Source organism: Cygnus olor, chromosome 4 (genome assembly GCF_009769625.2).
Source record: "Cygnus olor isolate bCygOlo1 chromosome 4, bCygOlo1.pri.v2, whole genome shotgun sequence".
Lineage (NCBI taxonomy): Eukaryota > Metazoa > Chordata > Aves > Anseriformes > Anatidae > Cygnus > Cygnus olor.
Genome location: NC_049172.1, coordinates 31,270,762 through 31,289,159, shown reverse-complemented (window position 1 = coordinate 31,289,159; position 18,398 = coordinate 31,270,762). Strand labels below are relative to the sequence as shown.

The 18,398-nt window shown below is 37.4% G+C and overlaps 2 protein-coding genes across 5 annotated transcripts in view; one reads left to right on the top strand and one right to left on the bottom strand.

The window, feature by feature from the left end:
* The window catches only part of TDO2 (tryptophan 2,3-dioxygenase), a 45,724-nt gene extending 37,083 nt beyond the window's left edge, over positions 1-8,641 (top strand). For all 4 annotated transcript variants that reach the window (XM_040554505.1, XM_040554506.1, XM_040554508.1 and 1 more), the window contains 7 exons: positions 720-906; positions 2,167-2,274; positions 3,232-3,343; positions 3,467-3,524; positions 4,026-4,105; positions 4,710-4,800; positions 6,022-8,641. In XM_040554505.1, coding sequence (XP_040410439.1) covers positions 720-906; positions 2,167-2,274; positions 3,232-3,343; positions 3,467-3,524; positions 4,026-4,105; positions 4,710-4,800; positions 6,022-6,175 — 790 coding nt within the window. In that variant the 3' untranslated portion in view covers positions 6,176-8,641. The remainder of the gene's footprint in view (positions 1-719; positions 907-2,166; positions 2,275-3,231; positions 3,344-3,466; positions 3,525-4,025; positions 4,106-4,709; positions 4,801-6,021) is intronic.
* CTSO (cathepsin O) lies at positions 7,226-17,791 on the bottom strand. Its single transcript, XM_040554509.1, has 8 exons — positions 17,371-17,791; positions 16,309-16,414; positions 15,163-15,296; positions 13,824-13,991; positions 13,179-13,300; positions 9,903-10,066; positions 9,365-9,457; positions 7,226-8,836 (listed from the first exon to the last, which is right to left on the bottom strand). The coding sequence occupies exons 1-8, from the start codon at positions 17,614-17,616 to the stop codon at positions 8,802-8,804; spliced, it is 1,068 nt and encodes a 355-aa protein (XP_040410443.1). The 5' UTR covers positions 17,617-17,791; the 3' UTR covers positions 7,226-8,801.
* Positions 17,792-18,398: the final 607 nt, after the last annotated feature.

The window sequence follows — 18,398 nt, the reverse complement described above, 5'->3', positions numbered from 1 at the left end:
ATTTCTTTTGAGGAGTTCGTTCTTCTGATTTTCAATGACATACTGTATGTAATATGATAAGCAAATATAAAATCAGATCAATTACTTGTTTTTTCCAAATCTTATATTTGCAATTCTAAGTGCATTATGATTATCTAGCGATGTGGGATTTCAGATTACTTTTATATATCAGTTCTTCTAAAGTGGTCACACAATTTAACCCAGAAAGAGTCCTATTAATGAATCCTTCAGAATAATGTTCAGAAAAAAAATTTAGTAGATTTTTATTTATTTCATACATAGCAATTATTCTGAAGTATAACAAGCCTACTTAAAGGCCATTTACTGGCACTTGAGTGATGTGGAAATTTTCCTGATACCTATTTGGGGTGAAGCTGCTTATGCTATGTGGAAAGAAAATTATATTCACTGATGTTTTCTCTTTTACAACATGTGTACACACACACACAGAGCTGCAACTTTAAAACACAATATAAACATAAGTGAGTATATGTCTGTGTATATAATTTTCTAATTAGAATATATTATACATATGTTATAGTTGCACTAAAATACCATTTTTTTTCTTAATTGGAAGCATACCATAAATGTTTGGCCACGTATTTGATATTCTTCAAATGTGAAATATGTCATTCATTCTTTAGGTGAGAACCAGAGAACCCCATTATTGTAAAATAATATCCTGCATTTTTGTATGTTTTCCTCTTCTATTCCCAAAGAGACTACCTAAGCCCAGCCTCAGGTTTTCAGAGCCTGCAGTTTCGCTTGCTAGAGAACAAGATTGGTGTTCCCCAAAGCCTGAGAGTCCCCTATAACAGAAGGCATTATCGTGATAACTTCAAGGGACAGGATTATGAACTACTGCTTAAATCAGAGCAAGAACCAACACTTCTGCAACTTGTGGAGGTAAGAAAGTCTGTCTGAGAACTTGCTTAAATGTTTTCCCCTGTTCTCCAAGAATGTCCTTCATTGGTATCAATGATAAATTCTTCTCCCTGGATAGAAGCAAACATGCTGGCAGCTTCCCAATGAATCACATTTTGGATGCTTATCAAATTTAGTATGAAAGAGAGTTGGTCATTAGTAAGCCAACTGATTTTTTCACAGCTTCTGTCTGAAAAAACTGCTAAACTAGTAAATGGCATTGCAGAAATTTGAGTTGTCCAAGACTATAAATGTACTGGTTTGTTTGCGTTTTTCATGACCACAAACCCTTTTCAGAAGAAAACTTTAAAAATACTTTCACTGTTAGTGAGGTGTAGTAAAGAGGCTAAAAAACAGAACGTGAAAAATGCCAAATCAAAATGGAAAGGAGAAAAGATGTTTAAACAAGTGTTTCTCACTTACCTTGATTTAATGGTGTTGTCTCAAAGTTATGAATCACTCAAACATGGTGATTTCTTAACTCCCTTTTCCTTTTCACGTGCAAACTTAACTTGCTAAAGAACAATGCAATATAAACCTCAATAAAAACATCTGCCTCTATGTGACAAAATTATTCTCTTATTGGAATGATATGGAGTTATATGGAATCATTCCATTCATCTACTGACACCTGAATATATAAGAAACCCATGCAACTTTTCTTCATTAAGACTTCGTGCTATTAGATAAGGAGTAGCTAAATTAAATTATCTCTAAAGGGAGTTTGACCATAAAGATTCCTTGTCTTTTTTCTACTATGTTATTTCCCATTATTAAAAGGAAATCAAAGAGGAGGCTTTGCTAGCTGCTACATAAATTTGTCTTGTATTATTGCATATTTTGGTGTAAGCTAATGGCAGACGGTGTGATCAGCATTCAGCCTGACCTGATAAAAAATGGTTGTACTAGCAGATGGTTCTACATCTCCCTTCTGAGATTTATCTTTATGTTTATCATAAATATGTGGAATAAGATTGTATTCCTGTGTCTACAAGGGAATTGATTTTAACAAGACAGCTTTTGTCTTCCAACAGTTGTCTTTTAATTTGGAACCTGTGGGTGTGTTTGCATGGCATCATTATACAGGTATAAATCTTCCATGTAGACATGCTTATTCCAGTGATTAGCACCTATATACAGGTTATTATATTATCCTGCTACAGTTGTTCTGGTTTATGTTGTAATTTTAGGGTAATGTATTTGCATTATTAATACTTGAACACATTATTATTATTATTAAAGGCATGGCTGGAAAGAACTCCAGGACTCGAGGCAGAAGGATTTGATTTCTGGGGACAATTTGAAGTGAATGTTTTAAAAGGTTTAGAAGAGGAATTTGCCATAGTGCAGGTTAGTAGTGTTCTATTGATCCAATTATAAGGAAAGACAGCTGGAAAATCACATATTTTTGACTCGCATTTTGGCCCAGTCATGGTTTCTCACTCGTTTTATTTAATCTTCAGCAGCCTGTGTTTGCAAGAAACAGGAAAATTACAAACTTTTCCTGGATATTTGAATACATTTATAATTTGACATCTAAGAACTCTTAAAGTATCTAATACATGAAATGATTGCAAAAGAAAAGGGAAAGTATCAATGGAAGGTCTGAAATTCATTTTACTTAAACTATGTCACCTTGAGTGCTTATATTTGCAGTTCAGAGTAAAACTCCACAAAGTTTGGGTCCATGACCCGTGAGTATAGTGTGTCACTATAAAGTGGCTATTTTTATTTAACAGTGTATGGCACTTTGCTGCTATGTGATCATTTAATTACACTGGCAAATAAGCATGAGAAAATACTGAGATACTGTAAAGTAGGTATAAGTACATTTTTAATGGAAAAACACCATAACATAAGAATTCATTAAGTTCTTGGGAATATGTTTACACCTTTCTAATTTACCCACCCTTTCTATATACAATTTTCTAACCCATAGCTGTGCAAAGGTGTCTTTTCTTTGCCTTGAAAATGAAGAACTAAAATAATTAGGCCTCAAACAAATTAAGATTAGGTGTTCCAAGGCCTCTAGACCTAAAGAAAATTGATAAAACTGCCAGTTTGTTTGCACATTCATTCATCTGAATTGTTTTGACAGCTTATTAATTGTACGTTTTGTGGCAATTGTTTTTTTTAAAGGACAGTGACTCAGTGACTTGTCTATGTTCTTTGAAAATGCAGTTCATACATTTAAAGTGTAAACTTGAAGAGTGTTTATAGTAAAAATAGAAGTTATATCAAGGCTCACTAAAGCGCGTAATTTTCCCTACTGAATTCTAAAAACTCCGTTTGCTTTAAATATGAAAGGCCAAACCAGAATCAGAAGAAAAAGAAGACTTCTTATCTGAATTCCAAAAACAGAAAGATGTATTACTTTCATTATTTGATGAAAAACGGCATGAACACCTGCTTAGTAAAGGTAGAGTATATTCATATATGCTTTGGGTTGACATTTTTTGTATACGACATATAGAATAATCACATGATAACATTATATTTGCAGGAGAATCAGCAACAAACTAAAGATGCTTGTATTTTACAGGAGAAAGAAGACTGTCTTACAAAGCACTGAAGGGTGCCCTGATGATCTACTTCTACAGGTAATGTTAGAAGATTTGTCTTCAGTGCTTACTGGCAACAGGAGAGGTGAAGGTTAAGTACAACAGCATAGGCTCATTTAGGTTGGAATGGACCTTGGAAAGTCATCTGGTCCAACCCTACACTAAAACCCAGGGCCATATAGTAGATCCAACCTGAAAGTCAGATCAAGCTGCACAGGACTGCATCCTGTTGAGTTTTGAATACCTTCAAGGATGGAGGTTCCACTGTCTCAACAGGTGTTGCTCCTCGGGCCAAAACTAGCAAATGCCCTGTTCAGACTGTTATACAAAGTGTCCTAGAAAGTTTTAGATTATTTTTCCAATGAAGGAAAAAGGACAGATTGAGACTTACAAGTCAGAAGTATTTGTTAGAATATCTACCGGTATTTCAATACCGATTTAGGAAAAACATACATTGAGTGTTTTGCATTGCTGAAGTGATATTTTGAAAAATAAAGCACACTATAAGAGATCTTACTGTCTCCTCTTTCATTTTCCAAGAGAGGAGCCTCGTTTTCAGGTTCCCTTTCAGCTTCTTACCTCTCTTATGGATATCGATGTGCTCATGACCAAATGGAGATGTAAGTTGCACTTTTTTTACTCTGATATTCTTTTAGATGCAAGTAAACTGTTCTATTTTATATTTTTTTAGACTAGTTATACCCAGAGCTTGTGAGTTCTTCCTTTAAGAATACATACATACATACATACATACATACATATATATATATATATTTAATGTTGGCCAAGAGGAAAGATGAACAGCTTCCTCTGTGGTCATTAGACACATAGGTAGAGCTATCAATTCCATTACATGCTTTAAATTAGGTGAACAATTTTATTTAAGGTGCAGCAATTTATTTTCCAATGCCTTCCAAACCCTCATCATGACAACTCTTCACATGCAAACATTCCTTCTGTTCTTTCTCTACTTAGACAACTATAATTGAATGTATTAATTCTGTACGAACAGAGCACAATGATGTATAATAGTGTATTAATTCTGTATTAACTATCATTTTATGTTAGTTGACTGAAGAGTGGCACGATTTACCCCTGTATTGCTGAAAGCCTAGTAGCTCATCTCTCTGTTATCTTTAATATTTCAATGATTCACCTTGATGTGACCTTTTGTTTCAATCTTAACACTGGCTATTTGCCATGCCCTTGGTTTGTGTGACTTAGATAACCATGTCTGCATGGTGCACAGAATGATTGGCAGTAAGGCTGGCACAGGAGGGTCATCAGGCTACCACTATTTGCGCTCAACAGTGAGGTAAGAATAATGCTTTTCCTCCATTACTTACAATAATGCAGTTTGTAGGCATTGTACTGCCAGGAGACAGATTTCAAACAGCTCACTGGAGGTTAGGGGGCTGTTGTTTCTCTTTTGGGACTCTGTCATTTCCTCCTCTTTCTGCCCGTTGTACATTTACTTATCAGGTTGACATACGTAAATTCAAAACCTTTTGGGGCAAAGGGCTTTGATCACTCATGCAAAATGCCATTTGTAAATCTCAAGCAAGGGATCTAGGCATTACCGTAATAGAAATAATATTAATTCTGCATCGTTTAGCTTGTGTGCTATACAGCCCAAGTTAATTAGGTGATACAGGCTGGAAATGAGTCCCGTCTGCTGTGCAGCTAATGACAGTTGCTTTAATCCTTAGAACGATAGAAGTATATAACCTAAGGTACTGAAATTAAGGGTTGAGTATATTCTGAAAGCTGATATTAATTAATACCCTCTACCTGCGCAGGCAAAAAATCAGAAACCTGTTTCCTTCTGTTGGATAAAGCAGAGAGAAAATTTAAAATTCGTTTTTTAATGGATGGTTTGGGCCTGAGTGCAGAATTCTCTGAATGAGCAGAACTTACTTACACAAAATTTGAGAATTCAGCTAGTTTGGTTTGAACTTTTTAGGCTCAACTGTGTCCTCACTATGTCCCAAACCACATTATGTCAAAAAGCAAAAGAACACTTGAAATATCTTCTAAGAGGACCTTCTTTTAGGATTGTTTTCAGAGACAGTACGCAGCCAGTGACTGGCATCTATAGCTGTGGGCAATGATTCCTATCTAAAACATTATAATACAGCGGGGGAAAGAAAGCAGGCGGGTTATATTGAATTCAGTGAAGATGGCTTAAAATTCAAGGTTCATTGTCTTTTCAGCAATCCTCACTTTTTCTTAATTTCAGATTAACATTCTTCCCAGATGAATTCCCCTTCATACCTACTACAAGAGTGGAGGTCTGGAGGTTAGAGCCCCTGTAGTCTGCAATTTTAGGAGAAGGGTGTGGATACTTCCCTTTAAATATAATTTAATCTGCTATGCCCTAGAAACAGTTAGTATGGGGCTTTTATTCTGAAATATTAAGGAGAAGGATGGTTAGTGCAGAAATCTTCAATAAATGAGAGGGAACAATTCCTGAGGTTTTGGAAATTATGGCCTATGCCAACACAGCAATATTAATTGTTCCAATTATCTTTTTCAGTGACAGATACAAGGTGTTCGTGGATTTGTTCAATCTTTCAACATTTCTAGTGCCAAGACCCTGGATACCAAAAATGAATCCAACTATTCATAAATTCCTTTATACAGCAGAATACTGTGACAGCTCCTACTTTAGCAGCGACGACTCTGACTGAACTACCACCTTTCTAGAGAGGTTGCTGTAAAGAACTTCAGAACTTCCATCTTGACAGGTGCTATCCCTCAAGTATAGCGACTGTTCTCATGCAGCATGGGTGTGTAAATATTTATTTATGTATGACAATTATGTGAATAGTATGATCGACTTATGGAAGAAATTTAACCATCTGTAGAAAAAATAATCTGTACTGAATTATGCTATATTAAAGCTAAAATGATAACCCAATTCAAATCAGTGGCCAGTTTAACTTAGCAGAAGTGTTGAAAATTGTTGAAAATAAAGCCCACTCTTATGGAAAGGGAGCAAATTATAATGAATTATCACAATCATGTCTTATTTGTACATATTGTTGTGTGTTAGTTTGCCTAATGGCTTTTAGTAATTTAATTCTTCAAGTCAAAGATATAATTATTCTCATCAGCTTCAAAAGAAAATTAATTTCTGAGCAGTAGTGGAATTTCAAAAGTAATTTTGGGTTAAGATTTTCAAAAGCTACATTTTGAAAAACTATTAAGTCTTCAGTCTGTGGAAACCCAAACCTCCCGAATTGTATTACGCATGAATGTAAATCCCTTCAGTAGAAATACTTAGCATTAAGAATAGTAGATATAAGTAAGTACTTCGCACTTTAAATAAAGCAGTATTAAAGCTCTTCTTTTGTTAAGTCTTCTTCTAAAGCAAGCAGTGTTCAAACAACAGTATGGCAGAAATTTAAAGTGTTTTTTTTTTATTTTTATTCAAAATATCATTAAAATAAAGATAAAATTGTTATATCATAAAAGTGAAGTGACTTTGGCCATAAGGTATTGATAGAGCTGGGTCGTCATCTCATTAGTGGACTCTCATCTGCATAAATGCTTTCCCTGGAAATATGCATACACCGCAGGCCTTAATTTCTGTTGAGTTGTTCGGTCTAATAATGCTTTTTAGGTACTTAGGCTTGGCTGTACGGCTTCAAAAGCACAGATGAAACTTCTGTGTTTGATACTACTATAACAACGTTACTCTTATTAATGTCAATTTAGAACTTTAGCTGTTTTTTTTCTGGTTAGGGAAATGTGCTATTTGTTGTTTGTAATCTGCTAAGGCAATACTACAGAAGACTTCTCCTTTTGGTTAATATGAAGTTTTCAGCCAGTAAAACTTGGTAAGTAGCAGAATCTGAAGTAGTGAAACATAGTACTTGGTCTTTTTTTTTTTTCCACTGAAAATATTAGAAGTCCTTCAAAGTAGAAGGACTAAAACGACAATATTTACACAGACAATTATGAACATTCATGGCATCTGTTACAAAAGGATTATACTACAGAGACCTATTAACATGGTACTATGAGTGCAAAAATTACAGAATTGCTTCAATACTTTTCCTAGTAGCACTTCATCAGTGATACAAGTAAAGAGTTCCAGATGACAGAACACTTTGAAAGTGCATGTTTAGTTGTCAATTCTAGTTACATTTGTCTCCAACTGCAGTTATACAGGTCAGCAAATCTAGAACCACTCTTTGGTTCCCAGCAAGTCTCCTGTGAGTTCAATAAAGTTCAATAATTTTGTAGGGAAATTCAGCATCTACCCTACTTGGAGTACTCTGTAATTGCTTATTTCTAAAGGTTGCAAATATATCAACAGCACTCTACTGCCATTATTTTTTCTATAATAGACAATTTTTTTGCATTTATGCTTTGCCACTGGTTCCACTGTTAGTCATGAAGTAGAGAAGAGAGTTGTGGAACTGACCCAGCTATCAAAAGACAGAATTAGTTGATTTGCAAACACTTATGTCCTGTCAAGGCATGGGATGTTAAGCCACTAGAAGTGTCTTGCGTTTGTCTAAATATAGTTTCTGCTTGCTTTTCTATCCATCTAACAAATTAATTCAGAAGACTGTGACATGCCAGGCACTTTCTAAAACACTCCCTACTCTAAAGAGCTCTGAATTTATATCTATACAGGAAAGGTGTCAGACTGAAATGGAAGGACTGCAGCACTACACTGACCCTGGGTGCTAAGGAGACAACTCTGACTACTCATTCCCCTCCTCTATTCTTCTAGCTTTAGAGAAAATGTAGAATTTCACAAAAAGGAGGAAGACAAAATGTCCGAGGTGCTACAAAAGACAAGATGGGTATAAAAGTATAACACAGAGAATGTTTTCTTCCAACCTCCCCTTTCCCCACCCTATAAAACCAGACATAATCATAGTTCATCTCATGTTCTATGTTCATGGATTATACTCCATCACACTGTTGATTATTGGATTCAAGTTCCTTATTTGTCATCAATTTTTTCCTAGCAAGATTTTTATGGAGTGTATTCTTTAGTATTCAGCACCTTGATAGGGTTTCACATTCACAGTTCCAATCCATCTTTTTAACCTCTTTCTGCACACTCTGTGGTTGATTTTAAGTCTTCTTATTCCATGAGAGATTTGATACACGATACACATTCCAAATAAAAACACTTTTAAAAACTCCAGCCAAACCCATTCTTGTAAAGCCTAAGATCAGGGCCTCCTCATACAGTTGTTTCTTACTTTAGAAAAGGTTGCTTTGGAGTAAAATCTTCACATACAGTGTATGTCAAATAATTATGCAAATAACAATCATGGTCTTTGGCCAGTGTCAAACAAATACTGATGAAACTGTATCTGCTATACCTGCAAGTGAAATGAAAAAAAAATGAAAAAATGAGTAAGTCTTAGAAACAGAGACCTACCAGAAATAAGTTACCAGAATTGATATTCATGTTACATCCCCTCTCTTCCATATGTTGACAATAGGTAAATTGTTGGGGTGGGGACAGGAAAACAAACAAACAAACAAAAAATGCTGCAACTCTTATTTCTTCATTGCCTGACGCTATTTATAGTTGAGCTCTACCCTTCTCCTTCCTCTGCTTTTATGTTCAAAATTTCACTCTTTTTTGAGGATTCAGCATTAGTGATATTTGGGTGCTGAAAATCAATCTAAACCTTGATATCCTCTTCCCTTTCAATCATACATGTTAGTAATGGACATTATGTTATATGGTTCGGTTAACTAGCAGCGACTGTTTTTCTACCTGAACTCATCTACCCTTTTTTAAAGCATAGCAATGATTTGTATTTGCTCTGTGAGGATCCCATAATATCACTTTACTTACATATATGGCCTTTACCACTTGCATTATTTTTCATCAGACTTACCACAGACATTGCTGCCTATCTTAACACGAACATAACCGTCTATTCCCCATGTACGTCCCCAGGAGTTCTGTACAATCCAGTAAGGGATGCTACCTGCAAAAGACATTTTCATAAAGAAGAGACAACATGAGATTTGGGAAGCATAAAAAAATAAGAATCTAACACTCTTTGATTAGCATTTTAGTGTCTCATAGGATGCTGATTGGATGACAGTACAGACAAACCTACTGTTGCTCACAGAGAAGGCAGCTAATACACCAGCGTTGAACAGACTGGATATATCCTCTGCTAGGGTAAAGACATAGATACTCGTGTCCTTGTCTTTACAAGGACATGAAGTCCCACAGAACCAAAGGAAAAGAAGAGGTTCTTTCCTGGGAGCAGACCTCACTTCCAGAATTGAGGTGACACCAAATCGAACAGTTCTCAAAAGCGCAACCAGTTGAAGCATAATGCATTGTAATCACCTGCACTACAGGAGGCCAAGTTGCAAGTAAGAGAATGCAAAAACCTAGAAACTCAGTTGATGGAAACATACCTGTTCTGTCAAAACCCGTGATAAGTACAGCATGATTTGCTCGTCCACTGGAGCAGTGATACTGTATGATCCCACCAAGATAATCCTGCCAGCTAACTGCATCTACTGTTACTGCCAAAGGACCCCAGTTAACAAGCATCCTCATCATTTCCTCTTCTTGGCCACTGCGAAAGAAGTGAGTGATAATGCAGTTAAAGTTAGCATAATAATGCAATTTGAGAGGTAGTAATTGACTTAAGTATGATCTAATAATCAAATAATTACACTTTTCCCTGTGAGTGCTACACATTACATAACATACATCAATAAATACGAATTTTATTTACAATGCAGTAACATAAAAGTAGGGCACACAGACTATGGAAAAGGTGCTGATCAAAAGATATGATGCTATTAAAAAACTCTGGGTCAAATTGGTGGGCAACCCTAAACACCATGTACCTTTTATGCACCGCTCCTCTCAACTAAAAATCAGCTTTGGACAAACCATTAGTCTACATTGTTATTGCCTGTTAATTTTCAAACGTACAGTAGTACCTCTTCCATATTTTAGTGCATTGTTATGTATGATGCATCTCAAACACATCAAAACACAAGACATTACCAGTAACAGATATTTGCCATTAGCATCTGCATATAATTTTACTTATGTAATGTATTATAGGAGGAAATATTTATCATTGCATGGTATCTGTAATATCTAAATTTGGCATACACAGAGTGGCAAAGCTATAATTGGTTTTAGTTCCTTATATCCGGCAGTAATTCGCTTCCTGGATAAATTATATTTCTTGTCTTGAAGTTCAGTATGCAGCTGTATTGTACTGATAAAAATTAGAAACAATGTTTCTCCGTACAAAAGCCTAAAAAGCTATCAGTTGCATTTACAGAATTCAGTTGACAATACTGTTTGCTAAGTCACAGACTGGAGGAGGATGTGGGTATGTAAGCAGATAAATACTGAACTAACTGAATACTTCCTAAGTTTTTCAACAAATTCTGATTAAAGTCATAGGATATACTGTTACTGACTCATGGTTCCAATTTAAAGATAGCCAATTTAAAAGACCTAATTTAAAGACACTGACTTAAGCTTTCTAACTTGAACATGATTAGTGCCTACAAATTATTAGTTGCTGTAGTACTTGCCCCATCCAGCCACACTCAAAAGAAAGATACGTTTAAGAAAATAACTCATGTTTATTGCTAAACCCTTACCTAGATCCTGAAACAAACCTAGTGCATACCTCCATATTAAGGGGAAAGGTTTAAACATTAACTGTTTACAGAGTCTCTGAATAAGTACTCCTACCATCAAGACTCCAACAACAAATATGAGTGCCTTCACAGAAAAGCAGGCTTCATCTCCTCCCACTGACTACATGGAAAGTCAAAGCTTTCAATTTCGTTATTTTAGCATGTAATTAGGCCACAAAATTCTCCATTTAAAGATCTCCTTGGGGTGCATTTTCCTTAAGAATACAGGAGTTTTTATTAAGCATTTTATTAAGCACTTCAGCATGATGCAAGTCTGACCTTATATATTCCCCTGCCTTCAAAAGAAACGATAGTTTTGAAGGTCTGCTTATACATATGAAAGTACAACAGTGGTAATAATTAAAACAAAACTACTGTTATCACTATTTTAAGAAAGTCCCTCTTATGTAGGTGTAAAAACACACAAAGGCATCTTCTGCCCCTGGGCAAAATCACCATTATCTAAATAGCGACGATCTAAATAGAGACGATATACAATTACTGAACCTGAATGAACAATAAAAAAAGGCAAACTACTTCAAATGTGTGAGTTTCAAAAACATCCTTAAACACACACACAAACATACTCACTCACTCATTCCTGTCTTTTCTGTAGAAAGAGATTAGAATGTTCCAAAATGTGGGGAAGAAACCAAACAATCCACAGAAAACTCTGCAATGAGCCCCCACATCTGACTAAATAAGAGGAATTTGCCTCAAAATATATTAATAAATAAATCTACCAACCAACCAAATCAGTACTGTCTCGTTTGCATCTTCTCTGATTTTAATCACCTACATGAAACCTAGCAGACAGAAGGAACAGATACCAGTCATTAGCAGGGATCAGTTTTCAACACGCTGCCATAGATGTTGAGGATGGTTAATAGCTATAAATTGCAGGTATTTGTGAAGAGTGGGGATTTCCTTGGGAAGCTTGTACACAGATAAAGGGTAGACAAGGAATGACCATTACTTATCCTCCACGCCCCCCCCCCTCTCCCCCACAGAAGCAGCAGTAGGGGAATGAAATGAAACTAAGAGACAGGTTTGAAACTAACAGAAATAGTTTTTCCTCCTGTGCGTGTTTAGGTTGTGAAACCTAACCTCTTTGCCATCAGATCCTGTGTGCGCTGCAAGTTTATATAGAACCAAGAGGCATCTGGAAAAGTTCAGAAAATACACTGAGGGTTATGGAAGAAAGATGAGGCTGGCTCAGAGAGCCTTAGAGCCACTGATGCTTTGAGAAAGTATGGTAGCTACTCGCACCCTGTTCATTTCTGTCTGGTTCCTAAGTACTTTTATCTACTCCTGGAAATAAGATGCTAGGCTGAATAGAGCCTTGGTCGGACAGCGCAGCTGCTGTTACAGGACTTCCACCTCTGACCCTTACCACTCTTGGTGGAAAGACCTAGCAGTAGAACTACAAAACAGCAAGACGTTTTCAAACCGTGCCATTAAAATTACTTATTAAATTGCCTCCTGTATTTTTTTTAAGTGACCCAACTCACAAAATTGGAAATACTAGTGGAGAAAACATGGGGGGAGGGGAAAATAAACTGCTTATGCCGTCCCCAGAGCTATTTAAGAGGTGTGCGTATGTGGCACTGGTTTAGCTGTGGACATGTAGTGTTAGGTGGACGGCTGCACTTGACAATCTTGAAGGTCTTTTCCAGCCTAAATGATTCTATGTTTTTATGATTTAGATGCTTTTATGCAACTGGGTTCAAGCAGTTTTTCCATGTTTTTACAATCATCAGCTGAAATTTCAAAACTTTAATTAGAAAGAATATAAACGTCTTAAAACTAACAATGGCCTGGATTCTAGGGTTACAGTTCCTCGGAGAAGAACGTTTATGACTGTTGATAGTTTATTTCAAAGAGATTAGTACCTCCGTTTTAATCTCATCTGAAAAGTCCAGTGCTAGTAACAACAACTTGCACAGTACCACATTAATCAAAATCAAATTAAGTATCCCAATAAAGAAACTAGCAAATAAAAAAAATGATAGCAGTTACCTGAAGTCATATGCAGCAAATCCTGTTATTGAAACTCCAAAATCTGAGTGACCAAAATAATGGCACAGTCCTGTCTGAGCTTTAAAAGTGTATTCTGAATCTCTCACAAGTTTTACTTTTGTCTGCAAGAAGAGAAATGAATGAGAATTTAATGTGTTTGACTTTAGCTCTATGCAGATCACACCAGGCACTGAAACCAACCACAGAACTGACTCAAAATACAGTATATTCTTAGTGACATTAGAAATACGAATATGATATTGGGAGATATTTACTATCTGTAGTTTCTCTGTTTGCAGAAACAGTTCCAGAAGGGATTCAGACCTGTAGGTTGAATTATTATATTCACAAGCAACATATATAGATGCTAAAATTCAAATTTCAATTCTGCTTGAAGCAATGCTTAATTCCAGACTAAATACATACATGTATACATACAAATACATACACGCGTATATGCATATACACGTATACATATACATAGCTCATCCATTTTTTTATATAGAAGTATATGTATTTTATATATGCATGTGTGTGCGTAAAGCATACACTCACTCTTCCCCATCATTTTTTCCCCAGTAAAAAAAAAAAAAAAGCCAATATGAAAACTAAGGAAGGGTTCAAGATGTATGAAAAGTTTCAAACCTGATTCAGCCAGCTCAGAGCACTTATAGTGGATCCCCCGCTGCAACCGTAGTTATTGTATGAACAATCAATAACCTGCTGTACACTGAGTTCTTCCAGGTTATTTCCTTTAATTGCATAGGCAGACTCTATACCACCCACAACACTGAAGGCCCAGCAGCCTCCACACTGGTACAAAGAGAAGGAAAATGGGAGAAAAAAATTAAAAAGTCAGCTTTGTTTTTCAAGTCTGATATGGAGAAAAAAAAAAAGTTAAAAGGGTTTTCCAGGGCTCTTCATTTACTACATCATCTTAAATCAATATTTTTAAAGTCTGGTTAAATTTCTTTCCTACTGCCTTATTTTTTTTTATTTTTTTTCCCCTCCTGTAGTACACTATGAAAAATAGAAATACATTATCAGTATCTTATTTTAAGGATTCCTTCCTGACTTGTTTTTGCTATGATAAAAAACAGCTCTTTAAAATAGGTCTGAAGATGCTTTTTACTGGGATATATGTATTTCCTTAGAGACCGAGGCTCAGGAAGAAATTATTTTTTAACCATCTTAGTAAGTTTTTGAAAGGGAGGCACTTAAGGAGACAGTCAATGGCTTTCTTTAGACTACAGATTTTTCCAAAACTATATTAGATTACAGCTTAAGAAACAGTAAATTCAAATTCAATGCAAGAGGAAAAATCTTAGCTGGTAACAGAACCTATATTATAGTTCTCAGCTCCTTAAATTGTGATGTTTCAAATAGAGAGTACAGGTTATTCCTAGGCATGGTCTAGGTAAAGCACAGGCAGGAAATATATTGGGGATTCAAAACCTGAGTTGTTTCTTACCCTACTAACAAGCTACCAGGCCTATAGTCAATTTGGGATAAACTGTAATCAGTTGGGTTCCATTATTTTCCTGTCATGTGTACATCTCCTGAGGTATTTCACGGTAAAGATATTGGTCTTGACCAGCCATGGGCACTCCAAGCAAGGGATCTGTACCCAGGTGTACAGGGGGCAAGAGATCAAGTACTGAATCTACCTCAGTCTCTCCAGAAAAATACAAGATACTTATAGTGCAAAATATTTGCAGACTTAGTTAACTAGATCCAAAAACATATTACATAAAATTCACAATTGCACAATTCCTAAATACACAACAATCTTATGCTTTTAAGTCTAATCCTACTCTGTATATGCTCAACTAGCCATACTTGTGTCAGTGCTCCAAGAGTCTTGAGGTAGTGCTGATCCTTTCCTTTCCTTCATTGTGCTTGCTGTACATGTACTTGCTGGAACTTGCTGGAACTGCCTCTGAGCAGTGCTTGAGAATCAGGAAAGGAAAACACCAGGACTTACTGTTTGCTGATTTCTCACTTCTGCAATGACCTTCTTGTCCCTCCAGTCAAACTTCTTTGGCAAAGGTTTTTCCTTTCCCTTTGGCACTTTTATGTATCTGGGAAGTTTGTGAGGTATGCTTCTTAAGTAAATAGCTAAACACAGAATACAAACATTTATAAATCTAGTAATTTAGTAACTCAAAAAAAAAAAAAACACTTTTTTTTTTTTAGAAGCCATAAAGGTAACTTTTATCTGTAGTTACAATCGTGCGATTGTATCTCATTCTCAAATCCACAGAGAAATTAATGTCTTTTAAAATACTGATTATACTCCAGAATGAATTTAAGTATACCTACATTTCTAGAAAGAAGAGAAATATTCCATGTGGAGAATGTGAGTACAGAGTATGAAGACTTACTGAAGCTAATCAATAATAAATAAGTTTTGCTAGAATGTTCACAATATTTTACTTACTGAAAATACTACTTTATTTTAGTCAGAAAAAAAAGGAAAAAAAAGATGAAAAATTAAAGATTTTGAAACACACTCAACTTGTAAGTTTTTCACTTAAGAAAAAAGCTCTTTAGTTATTTAAAATCAAAAAGAGGTTTGAAATCACTCCAATGAATAGTATGGTATCTAACAGCAGACTTGAACTGTAGAGTGAAAAATCAGGTTAGGTAACAGACAAATCTCAGTAAAAAATAAAAAATAAAAATAAAAAAAAAGAAGCTTGCCATATTGCTCCTAATAGTCATAGCTATAATTGCACAGCCTTTGACTGATGAGCACTGTTTGCATCATAGCCCATTTTGTCTTAGAATTGGGAAAAGGAACTTAATACTACTCAAGAACATTGACTATTTTTCGCTTTTACAACTGTTGTAACTGAAAAAGGTCTGAAGGCCCTGTGAGAAGAAAGAAAGAAGAACAAGTCCGCATTCTAAATCAAACTCAGGCTCTAAGCTATTCAATCTTGCAAGACCAGAGAAACATGATGAGGATTGTTGTATCCTTCAGAAGTACTTACAGTTTGGTACCAGACATTGTAAACTAGCTGATTAGCAGCACTGGAAGAATCTGTAAATGTGAAAAATACAAGGTTCTGGAAAAGAGTAAGAAAAAAACAACAGGAAAGACATTAGCAGCAGCCAAAAACTGTACCTTTGAACTCTTCAGGAAACAGATGAGAAAACTGGTTTATTCCATAGAAAGCAGATGCGTTATCATTTGACGATGAATTCAGAAATCTAACTCTTTTAGCGCTTTCCTAAAGAAAAAACAAAGGTATTGTGGACATTATTAAGTTACCAGTACTGACAAAACCGTAAGAGCAGAAAAAGGTTACAAACAGTAAACATGAACTTGGATAACAAGACAGCTGTTCACCTCAGATTCAACCCAGATTCATCCTGTATTCCTATCAAACCAAAGCCATGACTAATTTCAACTCCAAGAAAGATACCAAGAAACATTTTTAAAAGCATACAGAAGGAAGGAACGTGATTCAAGGCAAGCCAAACAAATAAGCTGAGAACAAATTGTGTCAAACTCATCTGATGCCCTTCTTTGACAGCACAACTAACCTTGTGGTTCAGAGATACGTAAAAACATCTTGTCTTTAGATTAGATTTAATCCTGCCTTGTTTTATGTTTGTATAAAACAAAAGGGCTGTACAATGGCCAAAAGACTTTCAGAAACCTAAACTTATCAGGGAACCTAGATCTCTGAAAAAAAACAAGTTTCTGAAATATGAAAGCAAGATGATCTGACCCCCATGCAACTTCTGCTGACAAAGCTCAACATGCAACATGAAAAACTTAACACCATCTCCTCTGCGTACATAACCCAGCCTTCATCATGTACCCTTCAGTAGAAGGCATCGGTTGGCCCGTGCTGGTTTATGGCACAAGGGAGGCAGGAACACACCCCAAGCCCAAAGGTGCCTGTGGATTACTTTTAGTCCCACCACCATAAACAGTCACCGAACCCGCTGGGGGCTGGCACCAGGCTGGCCCTCAGTCTCCCTGCCCTGTCAGAGCGGGCACCCCAGCACGGCAGGCAAGGGGGCACCCGGGGGGAGGCTGACACCTCGTGTCCGAAACGGAGAAGGAAGAACAGCAACAACTGCTCCCTCCTCTTCCTCTTCCTCCTCCTCCTCCTCCTCCAGCGGTAGCCGCTACCAAGCGCGGATCGCGAGGGTAGGGGCATGCAGGGACACCTACCCGCAGGGCCGCCGCCGCCACAGCTTCCCTCTCCCGGCCGCCTCCATCCCACAGAGGGTGTCCCGGCCCACCGTCACCCTCCTCCCCACGCCAGGTGCCAGCAGGCACCTGGGCAGTGGCACTAGCCAGCCACAGCAGGGAGCACAAGAGCACCATCGCTGAGGGACCCCCAAGCCACGGCGGGTAGCGGAACACCGCTCCCTGCCAGCTTCCCCGCCGCCGCCCCGCCCCCGGCGGCCATGTCATTGCAGGGTGGGGCCGAGGGGGAACACCCCCCTGCTCCCCGCAGGGCTTGCAGTCGGGTTATTTTTGTGGGAAGATGGGGGTCTGAAGACTTTTGTTCTTCAAGCCTCTACCCAAACGCAGCCCCCATTTCGTCCCGCAGCGGGACCCTACAAGCCCACAGGCTTCCAGCCGCCGTGGGGCGGGACAGAGCGGGCGGGGCACAAGATGGTTGCCGCCCACAAGGGGCCGGGCGTGCTGCTTCAGGTGGTCCTGGGCTGGTACTGCTGCACTGGACCGGGGTTTGCTGAGTTTCGGGTACTTGGCAGCTCCTGGAAAAAAATTCGTGTTTCAAGCAGTGTTTTTCAGTGTGGGAGATGAGCCGTGAGGCTGTACAAGAAGAGCTGTGCCGTGCAGCAGGCAGGCTGTGCCGGTGTGTGAAACAACAGCTGCAGGCTTCAGGGACAAAAACTAGGGGAAAAGAGAAGTTGAGCGTTCAATTAAGTATGAGGTTGAAAACCAGTGCAAGGCCTTCCCTGACAGGAAAATGAGTTGATACATACAAACTGGACTCTTATTAGGAAGGAGAAGGAGTAGTTACTTCCTTGAGGCAGCTTAGTTTGTGGCCTTTAGCATGGGAAGGCTTTATTGGCGTGTGAAGAGCTACAGTGTACTACAAAGCCAATCTCCACAGCCTTTGGTATCCAGTACACCTGTTACAGTAGAAGAAAATCCTTGAAAGAAACTAACTGCATATGCTCGCGGCAGCTGATCTGTTTCTTTAGAGACTATTCAAATGCTGATAT

Bases quoted from the DNA above. Each gene is read 5' to 3' on its own strand.
- CTSO (XM_040554509.1), bottom strand. From the start codon at position 17,616: ATGACATGGCCGCCGGGGGCGGGGCGGCGGCGGGGAAGCTGGCAGGGA. The intron at 15,297-16,308 runs GTACAGTTTTTG...TTCTGTGTTTAG, and splicing joins GTTTCCTGAAGAGTTCAAAG to CTATTTACTTAAGAAGCATA. The intron at 13,992-15,162 runs GTAAGTCCTGGT...TCTTTGTACCAG, and splicing joins AAGTGAGAAATCAGCAAACA to TGTGGAGGCTGCTGGGCCTT.